This window comes from Alnus glutinosa, chromosome 10, assembly GCF_958979055.1.
Source record: "Alnus glutinosa chromosome 10, dhAlnGlut1.1, whole genome shotgun sequence".
In the NCBI taxonomy this organism is placed as follows: domain Eukaryota; kingdom Viridiplantae; phylum Streptophyta; class Magnoliopsida; order Fagales; family Betulaceae; genus Alnus; species Alnus glutinosa.
Window position 1 is genome coordinate 23,829,988 of NC_084895.1, and position 20,781 is coordinate 23,850,768.

The following is a 20,781-nucleotide window of genomic DNA, read 5'->3' on the forward strand; positions in this document are numbered from 1 at the left end:
CCAACTCGTCTTTGACTACATTGCAATAACGTGGTCATTTCCGGTCATTTCAAATGTAACATGGTCTCAAATTCATTAGCGCGGATGCGTGTGATACACTTGGTTTGACAACTTTATAACCATGTTAGTTTATAACTCTCATATAATAAAATTTGTAATACCCCAAGCATTTCTCGAATTACAGTAGATTCATATTTTATACACATAAGTCTACATGCAAACTTACACATACTTTTCATATGAACTTTTTCCTTACACAAATTGATTTATTTCTAACCAATTAAAAACTCCTGAGATGTTTCAAACAAGCATCACCAGTCACCTAAATAATATACAGAAATTAGTATGTAGACACTGGAGCACATACTAATAGAGTTATTAGACTCAATCAGCCAGTCAAAACAATAATGATGCAATCCTCTGATTACAAAAAATCAAGACGGGCCAAATAACCCAATACTGCCCAAAGGGAAAACAACATAATGTTTAAATTTGGATCATATGCCACTACAATGGCAAATGCATTATCAGTAACAAGACCCTAAAAAATAAAATATCTTTCGCTTAATTATCAGCAACATAACCAAGCTATATATTGACACCACAAGTAATAAACATCAAACTCGAAAGTGCAAAATAAATTCAAAATAATAAAAGAATTAAAAAAAAAATGACCTGGCAGAAGGATCATCTCGTTGCTCAATTCATTAAAGAGCCATCAAATCATAAAAACTTGTTAGGCAGGAAAACTAGAATTCAAAGGAACCCAATGAACCAGCTTAAAGATGACACTGTAAGCATATCTTAGACATCACAAATGCGTACATGCATCCGTAAAAGAAGTGCAACACAACAGTTAAGACGCATACACAGGTGTGTGCACACACACACAGATGGACAGAATCCTTAATGTATGCACTATACGTAACCTGGCTCAAGAAGTTCATCGACTCTTTAACCACCTCCCGGAACCGATCATCATCAAACCACCCAAACTTTGTAACTCGACATAAGAGTTGAATTAATGATGCAGTTACAAAAGTCTGCAATTCAGGTCCTCTGGTGGCCAGATAGTTAATAAGGTAGTTTCCTACAAATGAAGTTCAGAAATTCAAAGTTAGGAAGCAAACTAAGAACGAAAAGGAAAAGAAAAAAGCATAAGCCATTTAGCGAACAGGATTAAGAAAAGTACGGATATCAAGACGGAGCTGTAGCGCGAGGCTATGCTCAGTGACTTGCTTCAGCAAACTTGAACTAGCGAGCATCAATGCATAAGGTGTCAATGCATGGTCAAGAATGTATTGGCATTGGGAAATATAATCAGTGTTCACTGAAAAGCATTTCAAAGTGCTCTCTGCATGAGCTCGTTCTACTGAGTCCTGAGAATTGTACAGCCTCTCACACAATGCCTCTAGTTGTGCTAGCTCCATTGCAATGGAATCTGAAATAATGACATTAATATCACATAAATAATACCATCCCTTCAAAGCAAGTTCCAGAATATCTATAGCAACAACACCATCACATTTCACTTGTGAATGGATTAATTCAATAAGCCTTCGTTTGGATACAAAGAAAATGAAAGAAAGAGAAAAATAAATATCTTGATCATTTGTTAAGTCCTTTTAACGCAACAACATCAACCACAGTTCAACAAATTAACCATTCAAATCACTTTTCTCAGCCACCAAACAGAGAATAATAAACAGAAAATAGAAAAACACGACCAGAGTAACATCCAACATCTACGCCATACAGTCAGCCGAGATTGTAACCAATCAAGTGTAGTTGCAAAAGGAAAATGAAAATGAAGTGGAAATCACTGTGATGTATTCATTAGATAATGACTCTTCCCATAAAACGATTGCAACCAAGATTCAAATATGAGTACTACTAAATTTCTATTCCAAAGTTTCCAATAAAACAAGGAGAAAGTTCAAACCTAAAGATAAAGGAAAAACGAAAGAATCATTTCAATCACACACCCTGGCACGAATTCATTGCACAATGGAATTTCCTAGAGAAGCTTTTTTTCCGAGAAAAAAGGATTGCAACGACGATTCAACGATAAGCACTACTCAGATTGACAGTTTTCATTGCCAAATTCGAAGAAAACAAAAATGAAATTGAAGATTAAACCTAAAAAGAAGAATGAAAAAGTCATTGCACCGAAGCAACTGGAAAAAAATTTCCCGAGAAAATGAAAGAAAGCTCCTCCGAAAAAACAATTGCAACGAAGATTGAAAGATAAGTATTACTCAGATTCCATTGCAAATTTTCCAGAAAACGAAAAAGGAAAGTCAAGTTTGACGATAAAAAGAGAAATGGAGAAGAAAAAAAAAACACAGTCATTGTAGCAGCTGGATTTTTCATTTTCCGAGACAACGATTGCAACGAAGATTGAACGATAAGTTCTACTCAGTCTTAACTGCAAAAATTCCAAAAAAAAAAAAAATGAAGTCAAGTTTAAAGATTAAAAATAAAATAAAATAAAATAAAAGAAGTCATTGCAGGCTTGCAGCAAAGCAGCTGGAAAATTTTGCCATTTTCCGAGAAAACGAAAGAAAAAATGTTCCAATAGAAAATAAAAAATAAACAAAGAGAACCATCGCAATGATCAGTGAAACAAAAAGAGAATAACAGAGTAAACCACCTTATTGGGATCTATCTGAGATCCAAACCTTGTTGCCGTTTCGTTTTATTCTTTTTGTTTTTTCAGCTGATTTGGATTAAAATAGGGAACATCGACGAGAGAGAGAGAGAGAGAGGTAGGTTTGTTTTGGTTTTTGCTTTCTTGGTCAGTGAAGAAGGCTTGGGCTTTAATACGATGGCGGTGGCGAGAGCAAGGAGGTCCTTTGGCGCACGGTGGTGTCTCTTCGGCTGCGAGCCTGCGAGGATGGAGCGTTGTGTTGCGTTGCTTTGCTTTGCGGTCCAGTTTCTTCTTTGGTCGGCTCATCAGGGTTCAATGGGCCGGCTGTCTTATTTGGACCAAGGGTTCTTTTCTTCGTCACAAGGTATATCAGCTGAAACTGAAATTCAACCGCTGGGATTTCGAGAGCATTCTAATTACAAAAATTGAAGGGACCATTATAATAAAATTTAAATAATAAAAATCCTAAATATGCTAACATATTTCAAACCTATTCTCGTGCAAACATACAAAAATAAATGTAAAATATGTATATAAAAATAATCAACTATTTTATCTTACATAAATCGAAAAGGAAAGAAAACCACAATTTACGTATCGTTTTCAGGACACCCTATAAGATTTTTAATCATTCCTACACGTGAAAATAGTCACATTTGTGGAAATCCAGATTTTCAGACATCACATTTCTATAAATATGAATGTCTGAAAAATATTAGATTTTATGAACCAAATGTCACGCAAGAGAATTAGGATAACCATCCCCTTCATTCCAAGTGAAATAATGTTCAATTTCATAGTTCATATTATATCTTACAAATCTAATGGTGTATATATTATCATATGGTGAATATTTTTTTAAATGACATGGTAGCATATACAACATTTTATGCAACAAAACAAACCGTAGATAGAAAATTAAATTATCTTTATTTTATTTGAAATTTAAATGACCCTTTAAAAGAATCATTGCACATGTAAGATTTTGAATTATTAATATACACTAGGAGGATTTTATTAAGATTGGATTTGTCATTTAAACTCCCATTTGGAGTTTGGACTAGAGGTCCTAACAAGCTCCTTATTATTTTATTTAATTATTTATTTATGATTAAAAAAAAAAGACATAAATGAAAGAAGTTCATAAAGTAAGTGACAAATTGATAAAGTAAGAATATTCATAGCCGTAAAAAACTGGAAATTATCTATACACTTTATGTTTAGCAATAGAAGCGTAATGTTATATACAACATTTTTATCTCATAATTGTCTCACAATCTTGATACGACAATCTCAATTAATTCTTGTATTTATTTTTTTAATAAATACTAATCAAATAGTTGATTAAGACGACCACATTATTAATGTACGGTAAAAATATAGTTATTAGCATTACTCTTAATATAAAATTCTATCAATTATTTCAATTGTTGTCCTTTTTTTACGTATGAACAAATATTAAAAATTATCAGAAAAATACATCAATTACTCTTAATTATTCTAAAAGAAGAGGGTAAAAACGGTTAAAATAAATTTTATGAACAGAAGAATGTTAATCAATCAGCAAAAATTACCAATGAATCATTGTTTCAAGTTTTATTACTTGTCAAAATAGATCCAGAAGCTTGAGAAATGGGCTTGTAATAAGCCCATTTGAAGGGTCCATAGAAGAGGCGTCCTTGCAATAGTTTATGATAGTCTCCAAATGGGAATTACTGTTTGGACAAAAATTTCTTACAAATGTCCAAACTTCTTCCAAATTGATTTGTAATAAATTTTTTACGACTCACATATAAGAATGATATGTATCCTTTAAACATGTGAGAAGCACATTTTTTTATTAATGCTATTAAAAAAACATGTGAAAAGTACATGCTATTACAATAACATGTGATTCTCACATGCTTAAAAGACACATATCGATCACTCTTATATGTGTATTGTAAAAAATTTCCTACAGACTGGTTTGTAAAAAACTTCTATTCTGTTTGTTTTGTGTCAAAACTTTAAGGCTGAATTAAACCGTGGACAAAAATTTCTTACAAACCGGTCTATAGGAAATTTCATAAAACTCATGTATAAACGTAAGATTTAAAGTATTTTTTTGGTCCTTCAAAATTAATGACTTTTAAAATTACTATTTGATCAAAATATAATTGTGGCCTATTACAAATCTATGTATATATAAGGAATGAATAAGTTAATTGAGCAACTCGCAGATCGTAAACAAGTTCGAGTTCGCTAAAAAATAAATGAGTTAAGTTTGAATAAATTATTTAGCTTAGTGAGAAGCTCAAACTCAGCTCAAATTCGCACTAAAATTAAATGAACATTCAATGCTCCACTTAACTACAGTCTTACCCTTCCTGCTAGCTTCCTGGTTATAATTAATTGAAAATATATGATCACGACAATGAGAGACGAGAGAAAGACGTAAAGATCGAACCAAACCCAAAAGGGAAAAAAGCCAAAACACAATAGGGAGACACAGAGAGAGAGAGAGAGAGAGAGAGAGAGAGAGCAACCGATTGCATTGCCAACAATGAAAGAATCAACGTATATATATGTAGAGATCAGAAATATATCCATGTTCATTAATGTCTCGATCACTGACATGTTTCACGTAATATTCAAGCCTTTTGTATGCATACGCCATAATTAATGCGTGGCTTCGTCATATATATATATCTCGCCCCAGCCAAAAACCTCGTATATATGTATGTTTGAGGGGCTAAAGCAATAATTCTGTCACTGCTTACATCATTTGCCTGCAAGTTGGGTGGGGGGCCGGTAGAGACAATCAGACAAAGAACATTTTAATGAAAACGAAACGAACGAAACATGTTGATTGGTTTTGATCAACACGAGAAGCTTGCTTCTGCGTGTGAATATATTAATGTCTGGCTTTTCTTCCAGTGGAATACTACTTCTTCTCTTTGTTTATAATTAATATGTTATCTTGCTGTCGATCTTTCCTTTCTCTTTTTATCCATACAAAAAGCTTCAGCAACCTCTATAGGTAGCTCTTTACGTTATCGACTCTAGGGAAAATCCAAGGAAAACTATAATTAGTGCAGCATCGATCATCTCTTTCATTCATTTCTAGTGTTCTTGTTCTCATGCACATTATTGCATCGCAAAATATTCCTATCCTCTATCTATTTGATTCCTCGGGGGGAGAGAAAGAGAGAGAGAGAGAGTTGAATGACCTCAGTCAATCACGCAACTTGAGAAAAGGGATAATTAATATAGTGACCATTTTTTTTGCAATGAGGAGAGTGAGAGGAAAAATAAAAAGGCCAATTTTTTTGCAATCAGGAGAGGGAGAGGAAAAAAAGGGGGGGCCAAATTACAATACATAAACGATTTTGTTAAAAAAAAAAAATGTTTTATTTCTCCACGGAAAAACCAATAGCCGAGGCTCATAAACACGATTTTGCAAAAAAAATAAAATGGTTTATCTCTCTGCAGACTCTATAACTCTCGCATAAAAAAACCAACCATTACATGTTTGGGAATACAACGATTTTGTAAAAAAAAAAAAAAAAAAATTGCCCATTCCGCGACTATAGAACTCCCACATAAAAAAAATCAACCGTTAAAATCAAAGAACACAAATATATATATTTTTTTAAAAAAAACAAATACAAATACATAAATCAACAGTTTCTCTTTAACAAATTACCAAAATAACTCTCTAAAATGTATTGCAATTTTCCTCGACAGTTAGAAAGTAGGAGACGTATAACCACCGCTACGAGTTCGCCCACTTAACCACAGCCAGCTCTCGCGTCAGCCTCTCCACATCCCCTTTCAAAAAATATCTCTTGCACCGTAAGCTTTCTTTTTTGTAAGAGGAAAAAAAAAAAAAAAAGACGAACAAAAAGAGAGATAAGAAAAAAAGAGTAACAGGGGGACGTTGGGGCTTTAGTTTGAGTGTTTGAATAGTCTAGCATCAAGCAGTGCGTGAAGTGGACTGAAGTGATGGAAACAATACAAAGCTGACAAGGAATAATAATCTGGAGGCTTAAGGCGATACAATCATTTCAAAATGATATTAGTTTTATTAAATTGTATTCTTTTTTTTTTAGTAACTTTTCAAATGTCATTCGTGGCTATGTTAATAGCCACACTTTATTTATTTATTTATTTATTTTTATAAAATATTATTATATTATTTTTTTCAATAAAACTTAAATTAGCAAATTAATATTAAAGACATAATTACGTAAAAGGGATTATTAAAGTGTGATTATTCATAAACATAAACAGTACATTTATATATTTTTATAAAACAGTATTATGTTTTATTTTTGTCAATAAAAAATTAAATTCCTAAATTAATATTAGGCAAATAAAATGATTCTAGTCAATTATTATTTAACGGATTACTAATTATTATGCGGATCAAAAGTGTTATATTATCTTGTTATGAAATTAAGTTGAAAAATGTTAAAAATAAAATAGTAAAAAAAATTAATTGAATCTAAAAAAGAATTTCTAACAAATTTATTACTATCAATATAATAAAGTTGTATCTAAAAATCTGGAAAAATAAATAAATTTTATATTATAAATGTAATATAAAAATTTAAAAAACTTATTAAATATAAAAATGCCTCATTTAAAATTGTCGCCTTAAGCCTCACAATATCTCGAGCCGGCCCTGTAATGGTTATTAGTTAGGCGAGTTATGGAGTTAGGCCACCGTCTAAGAGCATCTCCGACAGAGTTGCTATTTTAGCCAAAATAGTCAAATTTGATTTTTTTTGCTATTTTTTTCAATCCAGCAGATTAGCTTCTTTAACATTTTTTTCCTTAACAGTGAATAGCCAACACTGGCTATTTACTGTTCATCTGTCTACACTTTTTTTATTAATATTTTTTCTCTCCCCCTCTTCGTCCCTCTTTGCCGGCCATGAATAACCAACCAAAAATCATGAACAATCAACCAAAATTGACCATGAACAACCAACCAAAATCATTAAAATCAACCATAAATATAGCTTTAGCCGTGATACACATAACCGAAACAGGAGAGACACATTCAAGTTTCAAAATCAGATGGGTTCAACTAAAAATCATCAACCAAAATCAACCTATTTTACCAGTCACTGGAAATCACCTCTGACTCTGCCGAATCCGCGCCTAGCTCAACCAAAACTCGTCTCAAGCCACTTGACTCGACTCATGGAGGATCGGGTTGATGGGTTTCGTCTTGGTTCGTCGAGTTCAGCGGTTCTCTCTCGGAAATCGCTCATAATCACAGTAAATCACCTCTGACTCTGCCGGATCCGCGCATAGCTCAACCAGAACTCGTCTCAGGCCACCGGAGCTCGATTCATGGAGGATCGGGTTGATAGGTTTCGTCTGGGTTCGTCGAGTTCAGCGGTTCTCTCTCGGATCAGTCTTGGCCTCTCGGGTCTCTCCATCTCCGGCTCTCCTCTCATGGGTCTCTCCCTAAATCCCTCGATCTCTCTCTCGGTGTATTTCATACGAAAAGAGAAAGGAATAACAAGAAAGAGAGATCGGACAGAAGGGAAAATGAGGAGAAGAAAAGAATAAAAAATATATATATATAATAAAAAAAGAATAGGAAATAATACGTAAATGTTAGTAGAGAGTTGAATAATAAATCTGTTGGAGATAATATAGGAAAAGCAGTAGTTAAAGTAGAGATTGATACTTTTTGAGTAACTATTTTAACCCCAACTGCTGGAGATGCTTTAAGGTCCCAAATTTATAAAATGCCTCAAAAATAGTATATTATATTAAATTTGTCCAAAAAAAAAATTTAGAAAGGTAAGAAAGTCTGAAGAAAAATAAAAAGAGATGAGGCTATTCAGCAACCATGCTATGAGGGTATAGGGAAATTAAAAAAAAATGGTGATGCAGCACGTTTAAAATCTTAAAAAGTTTCAAACCAAAGCGCAACCCACTTTCTTTTTATATTGATTTTTTACTCTTATTTTATTTTAGGGATAATTGCACCGTTGATCCCTGTGGTATGCCATAATTATTTTTCACTCTCTATGGTTTAAAAAATGCATGGGAGGTCCCTGTGATATGCAATAATTACGTTTTACTCTCTGGGTCGATTTTCCGTCCACCATTTTGACGGAATCTGTTAGCCCTACACGTCAGCGCCACGTGTCGCCAATAAGATGGCGACACGTGTCCATCTTCATAAAAAATATAAATTTATTAATAAATAAATAAATAAATTTATTTTTTATTTTTTTTTAAAAAAAAAAAGAAAAAAAAAAAAAGAAAACTGGTAGCAAGGAGTGGCTGGGCCACCGCCAGCCAATGGGGGTCACGCGCGCGGCCAACTAGGGGTGGCCCTGTGCCACCCCCTTGCCACCTTTTGCCTTTTTTTGAATTTTTTTTTTGAATTTTTTTTTTTTTTAAAAAAATAAGTATTTTTATTTTTTTTAAATAAATTTATATTATTTTATTAAGATGGACATGTCAGCGCTACGTGTTACCAATAAGATGGCGACACGTGGCGCTGACATGGCATTTGACGGAATTTGTTAAAAAATTTAACAAAATTTGACTGTAGGGATTGATTTGTAATTATTGCATATCGCAGGGACCTCCCATGCACTTTTTAAACAATAGGGAGTGAAAAATAATTATGACATACCACATGGACCAACGGTGCAATTATCCCTTTATTTTATCACTTCTAATCATTTGCTTATTGGTTTGTTATTATTTTATTTTCTTTGATATTTTATATATTTTACTTACTATTAGACGCTGTTAATTTTAGTTGATTGTTGTTACGAGTTTCGATCACGTGTCTTTGGTTTTAGTACACAATTACTAATTAAATCATGCTTACAATTGTTTATCTTACAAACAAGATAAAATATATTAGTCATATTATCTTTTAAGAAGAGTCTTAAAATTTGATTAGTAATTTTACATCTCAAAAAGCTAAAAGAGTGACTTTTAAATTAATATTTTGAAAGAAAAATGCCCCATTTTAACTTTTTGCTTTTAGGCCTCAATATTTATCAAGCGGCCCTACTTCTGACATATAAAAAAGTGTTAATCACATATGCACTATAACTCTAAAATGACTAGTCAAGTTGTAATTGAACCTTCTTATAATCATTTATAAAGCTCATGAGTCTCAGTTAGTAAATGTCTCATACAGTAAATAACAACTAATATGAGACTTAACACCCATAATTTTCTTTATACTTTACCGACTTTATATGAACTAATTATCCTTTTAATATAAGTCTGAAGTGTTTGATGGATGTCTTATTATTGGCATGCGTACGAAGGGGAAAGAGTTATCACATACGTACATGGATTCTTACAATCACAATTTGAATAATTGAGGCCTTTGAAGGAAAAAAAATAGGAACTCATACAAGTAAATTGTCATCTCCTATAAGCTGTAAGGATCAAAGGTGTGCCTTGAAATACGATGATCATTTGAGCCGATTGATGTATCAATAAGAGATGATCATGAGAACCCTACAACAATATTCTGTCAGGACCACCTCAGGGGCATATGCTTGAATCTCAAGAGGTGCCCCAAATAATAGAACCTAAAGTTGGTGAAATTAAGCTCTAAAACATCATTTCTGGAGATTAGTTGTTGGTGTGTACAATGGCGACGACACAACAGGGATGATTGCATTGAGCTCAATTGAATTAGAGCCGTTAATTACGAAGGAACTCGATCTACTCTGATGTTCGGTCAAGGAAGTGTTCAAGATCGAGTTGGTGAGCAAGAGATATTTTAATCTTTGCAAACTCCATATATAAACATGCAAAAAAGATGGGGATAAACGGACGACTAGAATGAAATGGTTGGGAGAGGAATGAAGAGGCATAGCTCTTTATGGATTGCTTCATGTATTCAAAGTTTACACATTATTGCAGTACGTACCATATGTAATTAGGAACATAATCGATTATCTCCATTTTACTTGAGGTGGAGAAGAGGTTATATTTTAGGGATAATTGTATGTACCATTAGGCTTTGTTTGGTTTGCGAAATGGGTATTTCATTAGAAAAATAAATAGTTATTTTTATGAATAAAAGAGAATGGAATGGAATTAATGATTATTCATAATCTTTAGTTTGGCAACAATTCATACACCTTAATTAAAATCCAATCAAAATTACTAAAAAAATCTCGCATTATTATTATTTTTTAAAATAAAGAAACTCAAATTATAAAAAAAATAAAAACAAAAACACAATTTTTTTTTTTTAAAAAAAAATGGTGGGTGACCGACCATCCATTGGGGTGGCCGGCCACGCACCAAAGCGCCAGAGGTGGCCGCAACCTCCTCCAAAACTCATTGAGGGTGGCCTATGCCACCCCCCATTGCACCGGGGGTGGTCGCACCACCCCCAACACTCTATGTGACTGGCCGACCACCCATTGGGGTGGTCGGCCAACCAGGGTTAGGGTTTCATTTTTTCTTTTTATGAAAAAAAAAAATTGAAAGAAAATTAAAAAAAAAGTGTTTTTTTTTCAAAAAAATTGTAATTCATTCCCATTTGGTATTCCTTTTCATAAGGGAATAGCTATTCCAATGGGAATAACTATTCAAAGAATTAGACTCCTACCAAACAAAATAATAATTATTTCATAGGAATAGTCATTTCATTATAGAGGTTCATTCCACGAATCAAACGAGGCTTTAGTCTTTGAAGTTGGCCTAAATTATAAATCATTTTCCGTGACATAAAAAGTTCATGGAGGGTCATTGTGATAAAATATAATTACAAATCACTCCCTGAACCAATTTTTCGTCCACTAAGTTAACAGATTCTATTAGTTTGCCACGTTATACTCAATAGAAAACCGACACATATTCATTATAATATATATATATATATATATTAAAAATTAAAAATTATTATTATTATTTAAAAAAAAATAGAAAATAGTGAGGGGTGGCTGGCTGCCAAAGGCCATTCCTTCACTATTTTCTTTTTTCTTTTTTTAAAAGAAAAATTTAAGTTTTATTTATTTATATTTTTTTTAGTGTAATAGACACACATCGATTTTCTTTGTGTACGTGACAAATTAACGGATTCTATTAACTTGGTGGACGAAAAATGGGTTTAGCGAGTAATTCGTAATTAGAGTTTACCACAAGGACCTTCCATTAACTTTTTATACCACATAGAGTTATTTGTAATTTAGACCAATCTAAAAAATCGATGGTGTAATTATCCATATATTTTATAGTAAGATAATTTTTTTTTAAATGGTGTTACATTATATACATCATTAAATACTATCAAATTTAATTTGAATCATTAAATTATTACTCAAAATTTGAGATCATCCTAATTCCTATCCCATTTACAAAATTCTCCTGGTCATATTTTTGTTTTTTTAAAAAATAAAAATAAATATTATAATGAACGGAAGGAACAAAAGGCAACTCCGGTCCGTCAATAGCGACACACCGCCTTTGTCAAAGTCTCAAACCCTAAAGTACAGCTCCCTTGATTGTGCAGTGGACGATCCTACCCGACACCTATCGCATTCACCTCTGACCTTGACCGCATATTTGATTGTTTTATTATTTTTTTGGCAAGTTAACCGCATATTGACAAATTGATTGAGAGAATGCACCATAATCAGACAAAAGGGAAGAAATAAAATAATAAATGTTTCTTATTTTAGGTAGACATTTTTAATTTTTTTTTAATTTATTTATTAGGAGAGTTCCAGTACCATCTTTTGAATCCGGCTTTGAGATATTTTTAATTAAATTGTACATTGTGTCTATTTAAGGTTGTAATGGAGCTAAGTATTAAATCTTCAAGTTTAATTCATTTAATTTGTTTTTGAATACGAGCAAAGCTTGAACTTATTACTGAGCTAGACAATATTTTATAACTCCATTTATTTATTTTTTCGAATTCTTAAACTACTCAATTAACTTATTCATTTTATATATAAAGTAAATGTTGTGATTGTTTATTTTATTTTTTTTATAAAAAAATTGACACTAATTATTAGTCAATTAACCATTGTTAAAAATGTTATTATTTGGGTTAATTAAATAAATTAACTCAAATTTTATACAATCTAATATAGACTATACACGTTTGTCTTATAGCATGTACATACATTTATAACACTCGCATATATACATTCATACAAACTCACGTACACACGTATATATATTTATGAGTAATTTTATTTAGTAGACCCTTGTATAAGTGCCATATAACATGATGATATGATATTAAAAACCAGCTCTTAGATCAATAATGATTTAAAAGCTAATTTCTATTGTCACATCATATATTTGTACGATAATTATATTATAGTCAACTAAACAGTATTACTATTTATTAATATTAAGACTCACTTTTACAATAATTTAAACTATATATATATATCACATTATATACATATATTCTTTTTTTTTAGACAAAAAAAAATTATAATATAAAAAATAATAGTATAAAAATCTATATGAATTTATTGGAAGCCAAGATTAATATATATAATATAAGGTAAAAGAGGTATTTTACCTGGTCCTACTCCGAGTGCATTGTCCCTAATTTCCCTCGCCGCGTGCCCTTTTTTTTCGCCTCTCAAATCCCCCCAAACTCTCAACTCAAAAATCTCTTCATCCCTCCCTCACTTCATTTCCTCTACAAATCTCTCTCTCTCTCTCTCGCTCTCTCCGTATGTGAGTGTTAGTGTGTGTTCGTGTGCGTGCGTGCGTGCGGATCTGGGTTTTCTTTCTTTGTTCTGCTCTCTCTCAGCTCTGATCCTCTACGAACTGTTTCACACTTCACGGTTAGGATCATTTCTCTTGCTCTCTCGATTTTCGTTTGCTTTCTTGGGTTTATTTGGAAAAAAAGAAAAAGAAAAAAAGATTATAATCTATATTTGTTTTTGGCTTATTCGTGTTTGTGAAGCTCCCAATTTCGGAGCTTTGAGTTTTCCAGCTGATTTGGTAAAATTAGGGTTTCTGAGCTGGTTTTTCTTGGTGATTTGTCGAGTTTTACATCAATTTTGGTCGAAATCCAGTTCTTTTGGTTTCAATTTGTCTATTTTTTTACCTCGTTCTCAGCTCCGAGCTCAATCAGGCGCTCTCTCTCTGAGCTTTCAATCTCTCTTATAGTCCAATTTCTGTGAAAAAAACTCGCATTTCGGCGATATACAGCTTTTTTATCTCCGTCTTGGTCAGATTCAGATATCCAATTTGGATATTTCTTTCTCTCTCCGTTTCTCTGTTTCTTTTTGGAGTATAGGTTTTGACCTATTTATACCTTTTTGGTTGAATTGGGTTTGTATAAATATGGTGGGTGATTGAGCTGAGAGTTGGTAACTTCTTTATTATTATTACGATTTGCTATATGTAGCAGCCTGCAATTCACCTTTTTCTTAGTTCATTTAATGTAATTATAAATGTGTTTCGTGTTGCAATAAATAGCATTTATTGTTTTTTAATGAATTGGGATTTTAGTTTAGTGGACAAAATTGAATTCTTATGAGGATTATGTTGGCTTTTCAGGTTTTCATGGTTTTGGAGATGGGTCCAAAAGAATAATTCAGCACGAGAACATAAGGGAAATCGAGGTTGACATCGTTAATTCACGTTAGATTGTTAATTTAATTGCCCCATAGGGCTTGCTGAGTTATTACTGTTCATAAGTTTTTAATGTTACTGTTTGCATTTTTGTGTCATGTCTAATATTCAATTTTGGCTATTAACCCCTAAAGTTGCTTTTACAATCATCGCAACTATTTTTGTTTCAATTTCCAAGTATGATTATCCATACATGATATTGGGTCGTTTATAATTATGACATGAAGTGATTTTCATTTAAAGTAGTGCTATCTATATTAGCACCACTTGTAGTTTGTCATGCTCGGCAACTGGAGCAGACTCCAAAAATCTCAAAAAATCCTTTTGGCCTCCAAAAATCTAAAAACTCTCGTGAAACATATTTCCCTCCCCCAAAAAAAAAAATCTGAAAGAACCCTGGCTCCCCCAAAAATCTAAAAGATACATATATCTGGGTTTTCTTTTTTCTTCTTAAACCCAAAAATTTGGTCCCAAAATCTTTAGAAAAAAATCTGGGCGTTTTTTCAAAACCAATGAGGGGAGGCACTGTCTTACAATAAGGTGTAGTCCAGCCCCCTCAAATAAAAATCTATGCTCTGCCTGCACGGCAAAGAGTGTATAACTAAAATAGGAGGTGGAGTGCAAGTATTATGAAGTGGAAAGAAAAAAGGAGCTATCCTTTTGGACTTTTGGTTATATGTATTAAAATTTTGTTTCTTATCCTCCATTTTTCGTTCAGGCTGTCATCCTATTCTTTGCATGGTTGTCAGCCAGTGGCAAGGGTTGGTGTTTCATCAAAGATTGAGAAATGACTTGCACAACAAATGAGAGTGAAGATGGGGTGCTCTTCAAGGATCAGAGTGAGTCTCCTTTGATTAATGAAAGTAATGGAGGAAGTCCGGGCACAGGGGCTGCCCTGAAAAAAGGGCCATGGACATCTGTTGAAGATGCAATTTTGGTGGACTATGTCAAGAAGCATGGGGAGGGGAACTGGAATGCTGTTCAAAAGCACACTGGGTTGCTCCGATGTGGCAAAAGCTGTCGATTGCGGTGGGCAAATCACCTAAGGCCAAACTTAAGGAAAGGCTCATTTACAGCAGAAGAAGAACGGCTGATCATTGAACTCCATGCCAAGATGGGAAATAAATGGGCACGGATGGCAGCACATGTAAGTATACAGTATGCTTTTTTTTTTTTAATTAATTGTTTATTTATTTTTTAAATAGGTAGTTAGATATCATAAGAATATGCTGTGTACCATATGTTCTCTGGGTTTTGTTTAGCCAACTCTAGTTTAACTTTTCCATAGTGCATTTTTATGTGATAAATTTAGATATTTGACACAAATTTGCATTTTTCTTGCCCATTTAATTTAACCCAATTACTTTTATATATTTTTTAACCCTGAACAATGATAAAACCCAAAACGCTGACGGTTTTGCTTTCTTCAACTTCAAACAATCATGCTCCTTCCCCCTTATCTGATTCAGATCGGACAAAAATTAATAGAATAAACTACTCAAATTACTTTGTTCTGAATTCATAACAGCAAAATGCCCTTGACGTTAGGTTACTAGTATACTTGTGCTTTATTATGTTTCTAAGTGATGTAATTTCCATTTAAGTAAACCATCATTTAACATATTAATGATGATCCATTGTTTTTTATCCCAGAGGAAACTTAAAAACCAAATTTTTTAAAATTTTGATCTTTATTTCTGTGGGACATATTTGGTAACCTACAAAGTCTTAGTCTGTTTAGTTTTAGTCTTATTGTTATGTTGATTTGCATTAGAAAGTTGTTGTTCAGTTAAGTTCTACTGAAGTAGCAGTAATCTGGTAAATTTTTAGATTTGTTGGAATGGTCTGTAAAAGAGGGCCATGAGCCGTACTGTATATTTTGGAGTTTATTTTATTTTGTTTTATCGTTTCCTACTTGGTTTAGTAGTTTCTTTTTCAATTATTAATTCTAGTTTTGTAGAAATAGTATTAGGAATAGGCTATTTATAGGCTTTTTATATAATCTGTCAAAATTCATACGAGATTAAGTTTATTAAAATTTGGCAGCTTTGTTAAAGCTTTGAGGGTGTGGTTGCTAAGGAAACCTAGGTGTGATTGTCTAGGCTATTTCTTTTTTATTTTTGGTTTTCTCCTCCAATTCTTTGTTGTAATTCCAAACAACTATCAAATACCTTCAAGATTCAATCTTTTTCATAACGTAACCCCCCACGCCTCCTTAAACATCAAAACCCATTCAAGAAGCCTTCAAGAACTTAACAGGAAACCAAACCTAGTGCTGAATTTCCTAAAGATCCTGCATCAAATTGTGTTAGATCTTATGTTAGTACTTACCATGGCTTTCTGTCCTTCGTCAGTTGTCTTTAAAGTGCCAAGTTTTACATTGACTGTTAGCATTAGGTCTTTTGGATCATTCCACTACATGGGGTTCTTAAATAGAGAGACAATTTCAACGATATCTTTAATTTTTTTTCTCTAGAATTAATGAAATGGTCTACTTATAGATGTTACTCCAAGAATATTGATACTTATGCCTTCAATTGCTCCAGTTTCTGTTGCTATTGATCTTGTTAGATATTTGAAAAATTAATAGGCCAAGTCAAGCTTAATAGCAAAATGAGACAGTATATGTTGTTTAGACAAGGTTAGCATGCATTGTCTAGATAAAGTGGTAACTAATTCATGCCTGGATACTTTGTGCCCCATCAAGGGCTAAGAAAATCAAGTAGTTACTTACCAAAGCTTGGAGGACAAAAAAATGACAGAAAATGAAGGATGCACACTGTAGTATATACTGACAAATTTTGATAAAACTTGGTGATATTCATACTTCTATAGAAATTTTCTTGTGACAGATGCATTACTGACTAATTTCTCTGGGTTTTATGTTATTGCTAGAGCTGCTGATTATTTATTCTTCATCTGTGAAAATGAAGACTCATTTCTACAATATTTTCTCTAATTATTTTTATTATTTAAAATTAAGCTTGAAAATAAAAACTAATGATTAATGTATTTATGTCCTTTCTTCTGGCCCCCGGTAATGAGTGAGGAAGAAAAAAAAAATTGAATAAGGAACCTTTTCTGTTAGAGATAAATGGTAACATCTATGGCATAATAGTTCAATTATAAAATTGCTGTTCCTGTAATATGTTTGGTTACTAAGAGCCTGTTTGGGATTGTATTGGGAAATAAAGCTTTTATATCCAAAAAATGCTTTTGATAGAAAGCTTCATTTTCAAGCTTTTTCCAAAAATGGGTTTTGGTCCTTTTTAGAGCAAAAAAGTCAAAGAAGTACTTTTTGAGTTTTTTACCAAATAGACCCATTTTTGCTTTGCATAGCTTTCTATATACTAAAAGAACTTTTTAAGCTCCTTAATGCAATCCCAAACAAGCTCTAAATATGGTTTGTTTGGTATGTTTAGTCATTTAGTCTTGCATATCCTTATGATCTCTGTCACTGTGAATATTTCAAAGTTTTTTCACGTTTTGTTCCTTAAAAAATTGAGTGTATATCTTATAGAAAACAAATGTGAGTGTATATATTTCTTCATCTAACATAATTTATCATCTCTTTCTCTCTTCTCAGTTGCCTGGTCGTACAGATAACGAGATAAAGAACTACTGGAATACCCGAATTAAGAGGCGTCAACGAGCTGGCTTACCTCTTTATCCTCCTGAAGTGTGTTTCCAAGCATTGCAAGAGAGTCAACATGACCAAAACACTGTCGGAGTAAATGGTGGGGATAGAGGGCATCCTGATCTTTTGCAGACTAACAGTTATGAGATACCCGATGTCATATTTGACAGTTTGAAGGCCAATCAGGGTTTCTTACCCTATGTCCCTGAACTTCATGATATCTCCGCGAGCAACATGCTTTTGAAAGGCCTTGGTTCTCCTCAATATTGTACTCTGCCACCCATGTTGCCGCGGCAGAAGCGTCTTCGAGAATCAATTGAGTTACTCCCGAGTCCCTGTGCTAATAATGTTGGAAATGGGTTCTCCTTGTTTGAGCAGTTTCAGGATGATACTTGTGATAAAGTTGCTCGGTCATTTGGATGGTCTTCTCCTCCTGATCCTGATCCTGCCACTAAGAACTTAGAGTCTTTTGGCGTAATTCAGGGTAGCCATTCCCTCTCAAATGGCAATTCCTCTACTTCTAAGCCCACATATGGGGCTTTGAAGTTGGAGCTCCCTTCACTCCAATATGCAGAAACTGATTTAGGTAGCTGGGTCGCATCTCCCCCATGTTTACTTGAGTCAGTTGAAGCTTTTATTCAGTCTCCTCCACCAGATGGTGCATTTGAGACTGATTGTTCTTCACCACGTAATAGTGGTTTGCTGGATGCTTTACTTCACGAGGCAAAGACTTTGAGTGGTGCAAAGAATCATTCATCTGACAAGAGTTCAAACTCATCTAGTGGTACTCCTGGTGATATAGCAGACAGTTCTAATTTGAACATTTGCGAGACAGAATGGGAAGATTATGGGGATTCCATTTCACCATTTGGTCATTCTGTAACTTTGCTTTTCAGTGAGTGCACTCCCATCAGTGCTAGTGGAAGTTCGCTGGATGAACAACCACCTATGGAGACCTTTAATGGTGAGCATCTCTTAATGTTGTCTGGTGGATTTCGAAGTTACTCTTTTCTATAGTTCGAACAAAACTGTGAGGCGATTTTTAAATTATTCTTGATTTCATCAAATTTATCAATTTTTTCTTATCTTTAAGCAGTTAATATCCACCAATATATTTTATTCTTATAATTTAGTTGGTCCTGAATTATGCATAATTTACTGAATTATAAATGAATTATTGCCTGCTAAATCTTTGAACATTCCAAGAAACTCACATATGATGCCTCCTTTTTTATTCTTTTCTTTTTGTTTTTTTTTTTTGTTTTTTGGTAATAACTTGCTTTTCTCCTTATCAAGTCCCTCCATATATTGTTCTTGAATTTTTACTTATATAATAATAATAATAATAATAATAATAATAATAATAATTTTTTTTTTTATCTTGATACTTGAACATCCAATTTCCAATCTCGTTGAAAAGTAGGATAAAGTCCTGTGAATATGTCATTATAGTTTCGCAAGTTACATTTGATTGTTCCCTAGGGATCATTGTGAAATCAGAACCAGTGGACTTAGCTTGGGCTCCAGATAGAGAAAAAGAAACCAGAACTGGGTTGAATTTTACACGGCCCGATGCTTTACTTGCAGGAGACTGGTTTGAGCAGAGTTGTGGGTATATGAAGGACCAAAGCTTCATGACTGATGCTATTGCAACAATTCTTGGTGATGATTTGGCCACTGACTACAAGCACATGGTCCCTGGAACTTCTACATCAAGTGAAGGATGCGGGCTTCGGCCGTGTGCATGGAATAACATGCCCGCTGTCTGTCAAATGTCTGATCTTCCTTGAAACTGCTGTTGGATTTATGAACTTGAAACTTTTGTCTCCTCATTCACGTTGATGATTTGTTTAATATGGTCAGTCAGGCTACTGAGAAAATCTGTCTTTCGGGTAAAACTTCGGGAAAGATGTGCATCAGTTGTTGGCTTGCTTTGTTTGTGGCTTTGTATTTCTCGTTTGTAAACAGTGCAATGCAGGTATGCCAATATGGAACTATATGAGGTATACAAATGCATGCAGGCTTTTGCTACAATTGTAAAATAACTACGCATTACAAGATGTGGAACATCGTGAATTTGTGACCAAGATGCAGGATTCTTCCTTCCTGCATCAGACCAGTTGTTTGTGGTTATTTGATTTGTGAACACCAATTTGCTTGGGTTTTTATTGTGTCGCACTTCAAATTCATATTTTGCAACCGATTAGACAACTTTCGGGCAAAATGTTCTTGATTATTAGTTTATTTCATAGTAATTTTGTCGATCATATGGGTTTTGGTTTTGCTTTTTATTGCCAGATGTCCCCAGAACTTCCTTTTGGGACATATATCAGGGTTTCCCCCCTTTTCTTGAGTAAATGTCCGCTTATCTGTGCATGGGTAGGTCATATGAAGGAACCCACGGACAGGCAAAAATAGAAGCTGCCGGCTCTATCGGTGAGGATACCGCTCATGCCTAAAATTAAATCAGTATAATAGAGAAAGAAGAGGGGGAAATGAGTAGTGAAGGAAATGAGATTAGAGAATGCCTGCTACCATGGCTACCTTTTATTGGGGTCGAGGTTAACCAATTTGAGATATATATGGGAAGAATATAAAGCGTTCAAATATATTATATGGGAAGAATACTAAATAGGGTGAACACAACACATACGGAAAGAATATAAAGCAATTACCATAAAGGTGATATGCTAATAGGAGATATCTTGGCCCACAAAAATCAACGCATGGCATCGATTGGTTGGAGAGCCTATTAGTCATGTGGACTCCTTTGTAACCTGGCTGCTGTGCTTTCAATTGTGGAATGAGGGCTCTCGAGGTATGGGTTGGGCTTATGGCAGGTTCACATATCAGTGCAGAGCTCTCATTCTAAGTAGGCTCAGCTCGAGGG

The 20,781-nt window shown here is 33.6% G+C and overlaps 2 protein-coding genes across 8 annotated transcripts in view; one reads left to right on the forward strand and one right to left on the reverse strand.

The window, feature by feature from the left end:
• LOC133878882 (uncharacterized) overlaps positions 1 to 2,973 on the reverse strand; it is a 58,183-nt gene extending 55,210 nt beyond the window's left edge. For 2 of the 5 annotated variants that reach the window (XM_062317438.1, XM_062317437.1), the window contains exons 1-3: positions 1,986 to 2,119; positions 1,193 to 1,441; positions 930 to 1,090 (exon numbers count right to left, since the gene is read on the reverse strand). In XM_062317438.1, coding sequence (XP_062173422.1) covers positions 930 to 1,090; positions 1,193 to 1,441; positions 1,986 to 2,001 — 426 coding nt within the window. In that variant the 5' untranslated portion in view covers positions 2,002 to 2,119. Of the gene's footprint in view, positions 1 to 929; positions 1,091 to 1,192; positions 1,442 to 1,942; positions 2,120 to 2,346; positions 2,429 to 2,653 lie in introns of those variants that run through there. The other 3 variants (XM_062317440.1, XM_062317439.1, XM_062317441.1) reach the window with 3 other exon arrangements.
• A 10,233-nt stretch (positions 2,974 to 13,206) lies between these two features.
• On the forward strand, positions 13,207 to 20,066 carry LOC133880171 (transcription factor MYB33). 3 transcript variants are annotated; one of them, XM_062319068.1, is made up of 5 exons: positions 13,207 to 13,458; positions 14,180 to 14,244; positions 14,973 to 15,401; positions 17,841 to 18,855; positions 19,479 to 20,066. In XM_062319068.1, exons 3-5 carry the CDS (start codon positions 15,042 to 15,044, stop codon positions 19,679 to 19,681), a joined length of 1,578 nt encoding a protein of 525 aa, XP_062175052.1. In that variant the 5' UTR covers positions 13,207 to 13,458; positions 14,180 to 14,244; positions 14,973 to 15,041; the 3' UTR covers positions 19,682 to 20,066. The 3 variants fall into 3 exon arrangements, with proteins under 3 accessions (XP_062175052.1, XP_062175051.1, XP_062175049.1); XM_062319067.1 differs by having other exon boundaries at positions 13,209 to 13,458; positions 15,004 to 15,401; positions 19,374 to 20,066; XM_062319065.1 differs by having other exon boundaries at positions 13,210 to 13,458; positions 19,374 to 20,066.
• Positions 20,067 to 20,781: the final 715 nt, after the last annotated feature.